The sequence below is a fragment of the Carcharodon carcharias genome, chromosome 7 (genome assembly GCF_017639515.1).
Source record: "Carcharodon carcharias isolate sCarCar2 chromosome 7, sCarCar2.pri, whole genome shotgun sequence".
NCBI classification, from domain to species: Eukaryota; Metazoa; Chordata; class Chondrichthyes; order Lamniformes; family Lamnidae; genus Carcharodon; species Carcharodon carcharias.
The window spans coordinates 5,186,641-5,199,852 of record NC_054473.1 but is presented as its reverse complement, the minus strand read 5'-3'; the positions used below and the strand labels follow the sequence as shown (position 1 = coordinate 5,199,852).

Sequence of the window (13,212 nt, the reverse complement as noted above, 5' to 3'; positions counted from 1 at the left end):
AGTGTAGAGAGAGCTTTACTCTGTATCTAACCTCATGCTGTACCTGTCCTGGGAGTGTTTGATGGGGACAGTGTAGAGGGAGCTTTACTCTGTATCTAACCCCGTGCTGTACCTGTCCTGGGAGTGTTTGATGGGGACAGTGTAGAGAGAGCTTTACTCTGTATCTAACCTCATGCTGTACCTGTCCTGGGAGTGTTTGATGGGGACAGTGTAGAGGGAGGTTTACTCTGTATCTAACCCTGTGCAGTACCTGCCCTGGGAGTGTTTGATGGGGACAGTGTAGAGGGAGCTTTACTCTGTATCTAACCCCGTGCTGTACCTGTCCTGGGAGTGTTTGATGGGGACAGTGTAGAGGGAGATTTACTCTGTATCTAACCCCGTGCTGTACCTGTCCTGGGAGTGTTTGATGGGGACGGTGTAGAGGGAGATTTACTCTGTATCTAACCCCGTGCTGTACCTGTCCTGGGAGTGTTTGATGGGGACAGTGTAGAGGGAGATTTACTCTGTATCTAACCCCGTGCTGTACCTGTCCTGGGAGTGTTTGATGGGGACAGTGTAGAGGGAGCTTTACTCTGTATCTAACCCCGTGCTGTACCTGTCCTGGGAGTGTTTGATGGGGACAGTGTAGAGGGAGATTTACTCTGTATCTAACCCCGTGCTGTACCTGTCCTGGGAGTGTTTGATGGGGACAGTGTAGAGGGAGATTTACTCTGTATCTAACCCCGTGCTGTACCTGTCCTGGGAGTGTTTGATGGAGACAGTGTAGAGGGAGCTTTACTCTGTATCTAACCCCGTGCTGTACCTGTCCTGGGAGCGTTTGATGGGGACAGTGTAGAGGGAGTTTTGCTCTGTATCTAACCCCGTGCTGTACCTGCCCTGGGAGTGTTTGATGGGGACAGTGTAGAGGGAGCTTTACTCTGTATCTAACCCGGTGCTGTACCTGTCCTGGGAGCGTTTGATGGGGACAGTGTAGAGGGAGTTTTGCTCTGTATCTAACCCCGTGCTGTACCTGCCCTGGGAGTGTTTGATGGGGACAGTGTAGAGGGAGCTTTACTCTGTATTAATCCTGTGCTGTACATGTCCTGGGAGTGTTTGATGGGGACGGTGTAGAGGGAGATTTACTCTGTATCTAACCCCGTGCTGTACCTGTCCTGGGAGTGTTTGATGGGGACAGTGTAGAGGGAGCTTTACTCTGTATCTAACCCCGTGCTGTACCTGTCCTGGGAGTGTTTGATGGGGACAGTGTAGAGGGAGATTTACTCTGTATCTAACCCCGTGCTGTACCTGCCCTGGGAGCGTTTGATGGGGACAGTGTAAAGGGACCTTTACTCTGTATTAATCCTGTGCAGTGTCAATGATGACAGTGGTGCAGTGAAATATTAAGTATTCCATTCCACGAGCTCCTGCTCCGTGATGAGCACAATAGAATCAGGGGAAGCAGCATCTTGAGCATCTGAATGTCTTCTCCTCTCTCCACAGCTTGTGTCTGTGATCCAGACGGTTCGGAGACACATCAGTGCAACCGTTCTACAGGTTTCTGCTTCTGCAAAGAGGGTTTCACAGGCTCACAGTGTGACCAGTGTAACCGTGGTTACCACGGGCGGTTCCCAAGCTGCACTCGCTGTCACGCCTGCTTCGATTTGTGGGATGAGGAAATTAGGCGTCTGGGGGAGCTGCTGCGTTCCCTCAAGGCGACAGTGCATCGGATTACAATGTCTGGGGTGAGCGGGGGATCAAACCGCCAGCTGCAGGAGCTGGAGGAGAAGTTGAAGAACGTCCAGGAGTTGGTGCGAGGACATCCTCTCGTCAGTCAGGAGTTGCTGGAACAGCTAAGTGATCTCGTCGACAGCCTCAGGTAGAGTCACGCGCAGAGTGATGCTACGCATGTAGACAAACTACACTTGGTGATGGGTTTAATCTCCCAACTGCCCCAGCTGTTATTCAGACCCAACAGTGAATGACTTTGTCAGGGTGAATCAGAAGTCCCCTCCAATTAAATATTGCAATTGTCTTCCTTCCCCATCACAAACTCTGTCCCCGAGCTACCAGCTCCATCCTTCTCCCTGCAGCTGTCTGGTGCTGAAGCAGTCTATTTGCTACCTTACTGTCACATTTGGCCTTGAACTGAGCTTCTCACCCTGGATCTGCAGCATCACTAAGACTGACCATTTCCTGTAACATCGCCTGACTCTGCCCATTTCAGTGTATTCCCATCTTCCTAACCCTTTGTTACCTCTAGACTTGACTGTCCCAATGCACTCTGTCCATCCCTGGCCACCCTCTAACCCCCGACATTCTACCCTCTGTCAACTTGCAGTAGGTTCTGTTCCCCTATCACCTCCTCCTCACTGACCTACATTGGTTCCCAGTCTAACAATGTCATGATTTTAAAATTCTCATGCGTGTTTATAAATCCCTCCGTGGCCTCGCACCCATCCCCACCCCAGCCATCTCCTCCAGCCCCACAACTCTCCGAGATCTCCGCACCCTTCCAGTTCTGACCACTAGCACAGCCCCCAGTTTCCATCTTGGCAGCTGTGCCTTCAGCTGCCTGGGCCTAAGCTCTGAAAATCTGCCACTTTGCACCCAGACTAATATTGGCTCACTTGGTTACTTCAATGATTCCAAAGAACCAGGCTCCAGGTTGGATTCCCCTTGTGTGCACCACGTTATCTTCCATCCCTGTCCCACCACCCAGCTCATGCTATGCTCTTCCATAGAATGGTAGAGCCTTACAGCACAGAAGGAGGCCATTTAGCCCATCAAGTCTGCACTGGCTCTTCAGAAGAGCAATCCAGTTAGTTCCACTCCTTCACTCTTCCCTCAAATCCCTGCAATGTCTTTTCCTACAACCATTTCTCCAGTTCCCTGCTGAAGGTTAGTATTGAATTTGTATCCACTGCCCAATCAAGCAATAATGCCACTCATTGAGGAAAGAAAATGCCGTTGTGTTTTTTTTTTGCAAAGTAGTCATTTGGAGACTCTATGGCCCTGCATTTCACAGATAAAACTCTCACAGAAAGAAATGATAATCTCAAATCTAACCACATTCCCCTGCTCTCTCACTGTCTGGCGTTGAGTCTGTCGGTTATTCCAGTGTCTCAGTTATTCCTGCTCTCCCTCAGAGTGAATATTCCCTTAATGTCTGTCAGGCAGGAGATGGAGCAACTGTCTCAGAGGATGGACACGTTAGTGGAAGATACATCAAGGACACAGGCAGCAAACAGCAAAGCAGAAAGAGATATAAAACAACTGGAGGAGGAAACTGCGAATCTGAACAAGTCGCTTATCCTGAAAGCAAAGGAGCTAGAGAAATTTATAACCTCAAATTTTAAAGGTATGTCTTTACTCTGCTGGGTTTACTGAACTCGGGTCGCAGCCCACATGAGTCATAAAAGCACAAAATTCAGAAGGAGGTCATTCAGCCCATCGTCCCTGTGCTATTCAATTAGTTTCACTCCCCTGCTCTTTCCCCAGAGTCCTGCAATTTTTCTTCCCTTCAAGTATTTATCCAATTCCCTTTTGAAAGTTGCTATTGAATCTGATTGGCCGGCAACTCTTGCAGTCCCAGCAGCACCAGAGTTCGGTAGTGGGCACTGCCGGGACAGTAAGCCGTCCCACAAAGAATATCAATGGCAGCCAGACTTGGGTAAGTCCAGGGCTGTTTGGGCAGAGAGAGACCAGGCACCCTAGGGAGCGTGGTGGGGGGGAGGGGGTGGGGGGAGGGGGGTTGGGGGGGGCATGTTTTGGAGACCAGGCAGGGAGGCACAAAGTGGGAGGTAACATCTTGGGAGGGTGCCCCCCAATGTGCACAGGGGACCCCCCCCCCCAACAAAGGATATGAGCCCTTTCCTTTCTTCTCACCCTTTCACCAACTTTCATGAGAAAGTGACCTTCCTTCTCCTGCCCGGTGTATTATGGCAGTGGAGTTGCATTGAGGTTATTAAGTGGCCATTAACTGGTTACTTAAGGGCCTCAATAGGTCTAAGGGTGGGCAGGCTAGTGGGCACCTTACCTGCCCCTGTATAATGGAGTCCAGGTTGGGGGTGGGCAACCCGCCCATCATATTTTAAATGCTCCCCCCCCACCCCCCACATTGAAAACATGCCTGGTCGGGGGGCCCATAAAATCCAGACCTATCCTCTTATAAAGTGGCAGCCAGAACTGCGCACAGTTCTCTGAGTGTGGTCCAACCAAGGCTTGATACACATTTAACATAGCTTCCCAACTGTACAATCCCTGTAGAAATAAAACCCAGTGCTTGGTTTGCCTTTTTATAATGACCTTGCTAACCTGTGGAGTAACTTTTAGTGATTGGTGTATTTGTACTCCGAGATCGCTTTGTTCCTCTACCCCACCCAGACTCGCAACTTCCAAATAATAAGTGACCTCCCTATTCTTCTGTCAAAATGTACAACCTCACATGTGTCTGTGTTGAAGTTCATATTGCCAACCTGACTGAATTTTTTGAAGAGGTGACTGAAGTAGTGGACAGGGGAATGTCTATGGATGTTATTTATATTTCCGGAAGGCATTTGATAAAGTTCCTCACTATTTGACAAAATTGAACTTTAAAGAATTGAAGGCAAATTATTGACCTGGTTAGGAAAGCGGATGAGCAGCAGGAGACAGAGAGTAGATAATGGGCAGATAATCTAATTGGCAGAATGTGTCTGCTGGTGTCCTGCAAGGATCTGTATTGAGGACTCAACTATTCATCGTATTTATTAATGGCTTAGATGATGAGTTAGAAAGTCCAAATTTAGTCACTTGGTCCTAAAGAACTTGAGTATTGATGAAAAAAGAGACAAGCTGTCAAAACTTGTTGTCTAGCACTCATCAGGACAGATTTGCAAGAATACCAAATTTCACATGGGAACAACAATGTATACTGCATGAGCAGTGGGTGCTGATTGGTTGGCAAGTGTACTCTGATTGGTAGAGGCATTGGCATGGAAAATGCACCAAGGAACAGTTAACTCCTAAGCTTTTGTTTAAATTCAAACAGGCAGGTCGGCTCTGATTGGTCAATGCATTGCCATGGGGAGTGAACCAAGGAATGGCTGTCCCTAATCTTTTGTTTAGTTGATAAAAGTGCAATGTGTGGACATGTTCTTTCTGTCTGCAAAGGACAGGGTCCTATGTGTGAATATATGTAGCTTCTATCACACATAAATGAGCCACACTACAAGCCTAACTGATAATCTTAAATTGATCGTCAGTGTAATTCTTAGCACAATCAAGATTGTTTAGTAAGTGTTGTCTAATCACAGAATCACATCTAATATTGGGCAATATGTTCTGAGTTTTGCAGGCATGGGTTGGCTGGGTGCAGTCGATAATTTCCCTATTGTGAACAGCCGAAGGGACGTGCTGTTTGATACAATCTGCCAGTTGTTGGGACATATGGTCTACATACCTGGCATCACACTGACATTCATATACCACATTATTCATTTGTGTGGTAGACAGAATGTCTTTTTGGCTTGACAGCAGTATCATGTTTAGCGGAGAATGTCACTTGTGTCGCTACTACACAGTAGCAACGTGAAATGGCTAGCTTCACCTGTTGCTTAAATTTTTGAGATACCTTACCTTACTCTTCCAGGGTAACCTGAGGTAGACTGAGCACTTTTCAAAACAAAAGTGGCAGCCTTAGGCCCATTCATGAGTTTGCGTGATATAGAGCGAGTAATGATCGGATCAGAGTAGCCATTATCCTGCAGGATGGCTCTGATGTGCTCTATTTCAGCATCAAGCCTGCACAGTTTGCAAATGGTTTGGGCCCTATTTGCGAGGTTGCTGATAAGGCCAATCTTATTGCGCATGGAACTATAGGAATCCCAATGCTTCTGTTGACCAGTGAAGACAGTATGAGGTAGACAGTAGTAGAAAACCCATTGGCAGATTTCTGAACTTACGTGTCGAGGAAAGGGAGTTTGTTTGACTGCTCCATTTCAAAGGTGAATTTGAGCGCAAGATGGAGCCCATTCGGTTGTGTAAGGAATTTCTTACATGCAGCTGCAGATTCAAATATATGAACATACGAAATAGGAGCAGAAGTAGGCCTTTCGGCCCCTCGAACCTGATCCATCATTTGTTAAGATTATGGCTGACCTGTTTGGGTTTCGAGTTCCACATTCCCATCTACCTCCCATAACCTTTGATTCCCTTGCCTAACAAGAATCCAAGTACAAAAACAGAATTACCTGGAAAAACTCAGCAGGTCTGGCAGCATTGGCGGAGAAGAAAAGAGTTGACGTTTCGAGTCCTCATGACCCTTCGACAGAACTTAGTTCTGCTGCCAGACCTGCTGAGTTTTTCCAGGTAATTCTGTTTTTGTTTTGGATTTCCAGCATCCGCAGTTTTTTTGTTTTTATCTAAGAATCCATGTACCTCTGCCTAAAAACTATTCAATGACCCCGCCTCTACTCTACCGCCTTCTGAGGCAGGAAATTCCAAAGTCACACAACCCTCTGAGAGAAAAAAATTCTCCTCATCTCTGTCCTAAAAGGGCGACCCTTAATTTTAAAGCAGTGACCCCTAGTTCTGGACTCACCCACAAGAGGAAACATCCTTTCCACACCCACCTTGTCAAGACTGTTCAGGACCTTGCACACTTCAATCAGATCACCCCTCACTCTTCTAAACTCTTGACTGGAAATGAGCCCAGTCTGTCTAACCTTTCCTCATAAGACAACTCGCTCATTCCAGTTATCAGGCTAGTAAACCTCCTGTTAACCGCTTCTAATGCATTTACATCATTCCTTCAATAAGGAGACCAAAACTGGACACAGTATTCGAGATGCGGGGTGGAATAGTCCCAGATTTGCACTAAGTGCGGTAGCAGATGGGTAAAACGTTTTACCCGCCAGCCACAATGGCGGGTTTTCACACCGTATCATCCCAAACCTGCCGCATTACTTATACATTCCCAGGAAACACCCCGTTTCTATGGTGGGTGGGCTCTCATTCACCCGTCTGTCATCACCTCCCCACATCATCATACCAGACACCACATTTAAAGTGCAGCCGCGCTCAGTGCTTCCAGCCCAGGGCTGCAGCAAAGAAGACATGGCCCTGAAAGGCAAGAAGACTGCAGCCCTCGAGCGCCTTTTAGATGTCATAGAGGCCCCACTGTGATGTCCTTCACCCCTGTCCTTCACCCCCGCTCTGGCTGCAGGAGGTCCAGCAATCTCACCCCTCCGGCTTTGGAGGCAATGGCAGTGGTGGTCAGTGCCAATGCTGCACAGAAGATGTTGGCCATCCAGTGCAGAAAGTGGATGAATGATCTCATCCATACCCCCAGGGTAAGGCACCCATCTCATCACTCTAAACTCACACACTCACACACCCATCACACATTCACTGACATCTCACTCACTGCCAGCTCAAGGGACATCACCACTCACTCTCTCACACACACCCTCACATCTCCATCTGGCCTCATCTCCTCTGGAGGCTGCCTCCTCAGCCCTCACCATCTTGAGGCCACTTGCACAGATTAACATGTGCCCCCCACACACACCCTGGGATACCCCCCTTCCCCAGTACAGCCCTCACCCTGCAGCCTCTTCCCTTACCTGAGGCCACTTCTCCCCCTTCCCCAAGCAAGCCCTAGTCCTCCAGCCAATGAAAAGCCACCCACATACGGCTGGTCTGGTAGGTAGAGACCTGCCCATGAGCCCCCCCTAAAAGTGATGTGGTGCTGCCTGTGAATCCTGGTGCTGATGACTGTAAGTGCTGACTGTAGGCAAACAAACCTTGAAGTCCCGACCGAAGTTCAGCCTGCCAAGTGCAGACGCACACGTTATATATGCTGTGGTGAAATATGTTGACGGGTTTTCTTGCCAACATGGGTGGACACACAAGGATATACATCCTATCGAAAAGATAGGCAGGTTGGCAGAGGGGCTGGGGTTGCTTTGTCACTAAGAAATGAAATTAAATCGATAGCAAGAAATGACGTGGGGTCAGATGATGTAGAATCTGTGTGGGTAGAGTTGAGGAACCGCAAAGGTGAAAAATACCATAATGGGAGTTATGTACAGCCTCCGAACAGTAGTCAGGATGTGGGGCACAAGATACACCAGAAGACAGAAAAGGTGTATAAGAAAGGCAAGGTTACAGTGATCATGGGGCATTTCAATCTGCAGGTAGACTGGGAAAATCAGGTTGGTAGTGGATCCCAAGAAAAGGAATTTGTGGAATGTCTACGAGATGGCTTTTTGGACCAGCTTGTGGTGGAGCCCACTAGGGAACAGGCAATTCTAGATTTAGTGATGTGTAATGAGGCAGATTTGATAGGGGAGCTTAAGGTGAAGGGACCCTTAGGAGGAAGTGACCATAATATGATAGAATTTACCCTGCAATTTGAGAGGAAAAAGCTGGAATCAGATGTAATGGTATTACAGTTGAATAAAGGCAACTACAGAGGCATGAGGGAGGAGCTGGCCAGAATTGACTGGGAGATGAGCCTAGCAGGAAAGACAGTGGAACAGCAATGGCAGGAGTTTCTGGGAGTAATTTGGGAAACACAGCAAAAATTCATCCCCAGGAAGAAGAAGCATAATAAAGGGAGGACGAGGCAACCATGGCTGACAAGGGAAGTCAAGGACAGCATAAAAGCTAAAGAGAAAGCATACAATGCAGCGAAGAGCAGTGGGAAACCGGGGGATTGGGAAGCCTACAAAGACCAACAGAGGACAACTAAAAAAAAATAAGGAGGGAGAAGATTAAATATGAGGGTAAACTAGCCAGTAATATAAAAGAAGATTGCAAGAGGTTTTTTTACATATATAAAGGGCAAGAGAGAGGCAAAAGTGGACATTGGGCCGCTGGAAAATGACGCTGGAGAAGTAGTAGTGGGGAACAAGGAAACGGCGGAAGAACTGAATAGGTACTTTGCATCAGTCTTCACGGTGGAAGACAAGAGTAATATCCCCAAAGTTCAAGAGAGTCGGGGGGCAGAGGTGAGTATGGTGGCCATTACCAAGGAGAAGGTGCTAGGAAAACTGAAAGGTCTGAAGGTGGATAAATCACCTGGACCGGATGGACTACACCCCAGAGTTCTGAAGGAGATAGCTGAAGAGATAGTGGAGGCGTTAGTGGTGATCTTTCAGGAATCACTGGAGTCAGGGAGGGTCCCAGAGGACTGGAAAATCCCTAATGTAACCCCCCCCTGTTTAAAAAGGGAGTGAGGCAAAAGACAGAAAATTACAGGCCGATTAGCCTGACCTCGGTCGTTGGTAAGATTTTAGAGTCCAATATTAAGGATGAGATTTCAGAATACTTGGAAGTGCATGGTAAAATAGGGCAAAGTCAGCATGGTTTCATCAAGGGGAGGTCATGCCTGATAAATCTGTTAGAATTCTTTGAGGAGGTAACGAGTAGGTTAGACAAAGGAGAGCCAATGGATGTTATCTACTTGGACTTCCAGAAGGCCTTTGACAAGGTGCCGCACAGGAGGCTGCTCAGTAAGATAAGAGCCCATGGTGTTAGAGGCAAGGTACTAGCATGGATAGAAGATTGGCTGTCTGGCAGGAGGCAGAGAGTGGGGATAAGGGGGTCCTTCTCAGGATGGCGGCCGGTGACTAGTGGAGTTCCGCAGGGGTCAGTGTTGGGACCACAACTTTTCACTTTATACATTAATGATCTAGATGAAGGAACTGAGGGCATCCTGGCTAAGTTTGCAGATGATACAAAGACAGGTGGAGGGACAGGTAGTATTGAGGAGGCGGGGAGGCTGCAGAAGGATTTGGACAGGTTAGGAGAATGGGCAAAGAAGTGGCAGATGGAATACAACATGGGGAATTGTGAGGTCATGCACTTTGGTAGGAAGAATAGAGGCATAGACTATTTTATAAATGGAGAGAGAATTTAGAAATCTGGAGTGCAAAGGGACTTGGGAGTTCTAGTCCAGGATTCTCTTAAGGTTAACTTGCAGGTTGAATTGGTAGTTAGGAAGGCAAATGCAATGTTGGCATTTATTTCGAGAGGGCTAGAATATAAAAGCAGGGATGTGCTGCTGAGGCTTTATAAGGCTCTGGTCAGACCACATTTAGAATATTGTGAGTAATTTTGGGCCCCATATCTCAGGAAGGATGTTCTGGCCCTGGAGAGGGTTCAGAGGAGTTCACGAGAATGATCCCAGGAATGAAAGGCTTAACATATGAGGAACGTTTGAGGATTCTGGGTCTATACTCGATGGAGTTCAGAAGGATGAGGGGGGATCTGATTGAAACTTACAGAATACTGAAAGGCCTGGATAGAGTGGACATGGGGAAGATGTTTCCATTAGTAGGAGAGACTAGGGCCCGAGGGCACAGCCTCAGAGTAAAGGGAAGACCTTTTAGAACGGAGATGAGGGGAAATCTCTTTAGCCAGAGAGTGGTGAATCTATGGAATTCATTGCCACAGAAGGCTGTGGAGGCCAGGTCATTGAGTGTATTTAAGACCGAGATAGATAGGTTCTTGATTGGTAAGGGGATCAAAGGTTACGGGGAGACGGCGGGAGAATGGAGTTGAGAAACCTATCAGCCATGATTGAATGGCAGAGCAGACTTGATGGACCGAATGGCCTAATTTCTGCTGCTATGTCTTATGTCTTATGACAGTCCAGCAGGGGGTGGTTGATGAGTCTGGCCTTATACTGATATGTTGATGTATTACAGTGAGATTCCCGACATCCTCGGCAGGAAACGCAGCTGCCATCGTTGAGCTGAGCGGACAATCGCGAACTGGTTTTGCGCTGTCGTGAAACCGATTTTTGGGCTTCTAACCATGCTGTCCGCTCACGTCACCGAACAAGCCCGACACCGGCGGGCACAGAAAATCCCAGCCATGGTCTTTCCAATGCCCTATGTAACTGAAGCATAACACCCTTACTTTGATGTTCAATCCCTCTTGTAATAGAGAATAGCATCCATTAGCCTTCGTAATCACTTGTTGCACCTGCATACTAACTTTTTGTGACTCATGCACTAGAACACCTGGATCCCTCTGCAGCTTGGAATTTTGCAGCCATTCTCCATATAAACATATTCTTTTCATTCTTTCTGCCAAAGTGAACAACTTCATATGTTTCCACATTGCACTCCATCTGCCAGATTTTTGCCCATTCACTCAACCTATCCATATCTGTCTGCAAATCCCTTATGTCCTCTTCACATCATACTTTCCTGTCTATCTTTGTGTCACCTGCAAATTTAGCTCCCATGTCTTCACTCACCTCATCTAAGTCATTGATATAAATTGTAAAAAGTTGAGGCCCCAGTACAGACCCCTGTGGGACACCACTCATCACATCCTGCCAAACTCTCTGCTTTCTGCCAGCCAGCCAATCTTCTATCCATGTTAATATGTTACCCCCTACACCATGAGCTTTTATTTTCCGCATTAACCTTTGATGTGGCACCTTGTCAAATACCTTCTAGAGATCCAAGTATAGCATGTCTACAGGTTCCCCTTTATCCACTGCACATGTTACTGCTTCAAAAAACTCCAATAAATTGGTTAAACATGATTTCCCTTTCACAAAACCATGCTGTCTCTTCCCAATTATCTTAAGTTTCTCTAAGTGCCCAGCTATAATCTCCTTAATGATCAATTCTAATGCCTTCCCCACGACAGACATCGAGCTAACTGGCCTATAGTTTCCTGTTTTCTGCTCCCTCCCTTCTTCAATAGAGGGGTTATATTTACTACGTTCTGATGGAACCTTTCCAGAATCTAGAGAATTTTGGAAAATTAACACTAATGCATCTACTACTCCATTATCCACCTCTTTTAAGACCCTAGGATGAAGTCCATCAGGACCCAGAGACTTGTCAGCCCACAGCTCCATCAGTTTGCTCAGTACTGCTTCCCTAGTGACTGTAATTTCACCAAGTTCCCCTCTCCCTTCCACCTCCTGATTTACAGCTATTACTGGAATGTTTTTTGTATCCTCTATAGTGAAGACAGAAACAAAATATTTGTTCATTTCATCCGCCATTTCCTTATCATCTACTATTAACTCCCCACTGTCACTCTCTAGAGAACCAACACACTTTTTTTCTTTTTAAACACTCTTGCTATCTATTTTTACATTTCTAGCTAGCTTCCTCTCATACGCTAATTTCTTTCTCCTGATTAACTTTTAAGTTATTATCTGCCATTCTTTATATTCTGGCCAATCACCTGACCTGTCACTCATCTTTGCGCTGTTATATGCTTTATCCTTAAGTTTGATGCTTTCCTTAACTTCTTTAGTTAACCATGGCCGGTGAGTCCTCCCCATTGAATTTTTCTTTATAGTAGGAATATAATTATTCTGTGTATTTTGAAATATCCCCTTAAATGTCTGCCACTGCTTCTCTATTGATCTATCCTTTAGCCTAGTATCCCAGTTCCCCTCAGCCAGCTCAGATGTGCCCATATAGTTGCCTTATTTCAGTTTAAAATACTAGTCTTAGACCCACACCTCATCCTATATATAGCAAATGTATCATTTACATCAGAAACATGCAAGGGGTAAGAGGTTAGGGGTCATTCATCAAAGACATGTTTCTCATTGAAAACGATGATGTTGGTGAGAGCTGGGCCTAGAGGGGATCCCATGACAATACCAGCTCTTTGGGCATACATGCTGTCACTAAAACTGAACTCAACTGTGCAAGTTGCTGAGTTCATAAGTTCAATGAATGCAGATTCAGACAGTGGTGGCGTGTCTAGATTGCCATGGTATAGTGACATGGTGCAAGTATCTATGGCTTCCTTAATTGGAGCATTAGTGAATAGGCTAGCAATGTCAAACGAGCACATGGACACGGCATTGTTATTGATATGCTGTTCCTGTGTAATCTTTACAAAGGTGAAGGAATCCTTCACTGTGTATGTGGAAAACTCATTAAGTCACAGATCAGTTATTTTCTCACTGATTGAGGGTGGAACAGGCTCAAAGGGCTGAATGGCCTCTTCATGCTCTGATGTCCTAGTGGATGTAGAAGGAGATTAACTGGCTGGGTAGAATCTATGATGGGGTAGGGGGGGGCACCGGGGTGGGATTATGGGTAATAGTTCTTCTCATTCCAAATTTTCGTATTAATGTTCTAATATATTTGGGGCATCGGTGAATTTTAATTTGATATAGATCTTTCTGACACTTTAGTGCCATTGTTGTGGGAGCGCTGCACGGTCGGAGGGTCAGTACTGAGGGAGTGCTGCACTGTC

At 46.5% G+C, this 13,212-nt stretch overlaps 1 protein-coding gene across 1 annotated transcript in view; it reads left to right on the top strand.

Moving 5' to 3' along the window:
* Nucleotides 1-13,212, top strand: part of LOC121279727 (laminin subunit beta-1-like) — a 228,622-nt gene that overhangs the window by 187,417 nt on the left and 27,993 nt on the right. Inside the window, exons 22-23 of the mRNA XM_041190979.1 lie at nt 1,480-1,855; nt 3,153-3,337. Coding sequence (XP_041046913.1) covers nt 1,480-1,855; nt 3,153-3,337 — 561 coding nt within the window. The remainder of the gene's footprint in view (nt 1-1,479; nt 1,856-3,152; nt 3,338-13,212) is intronic.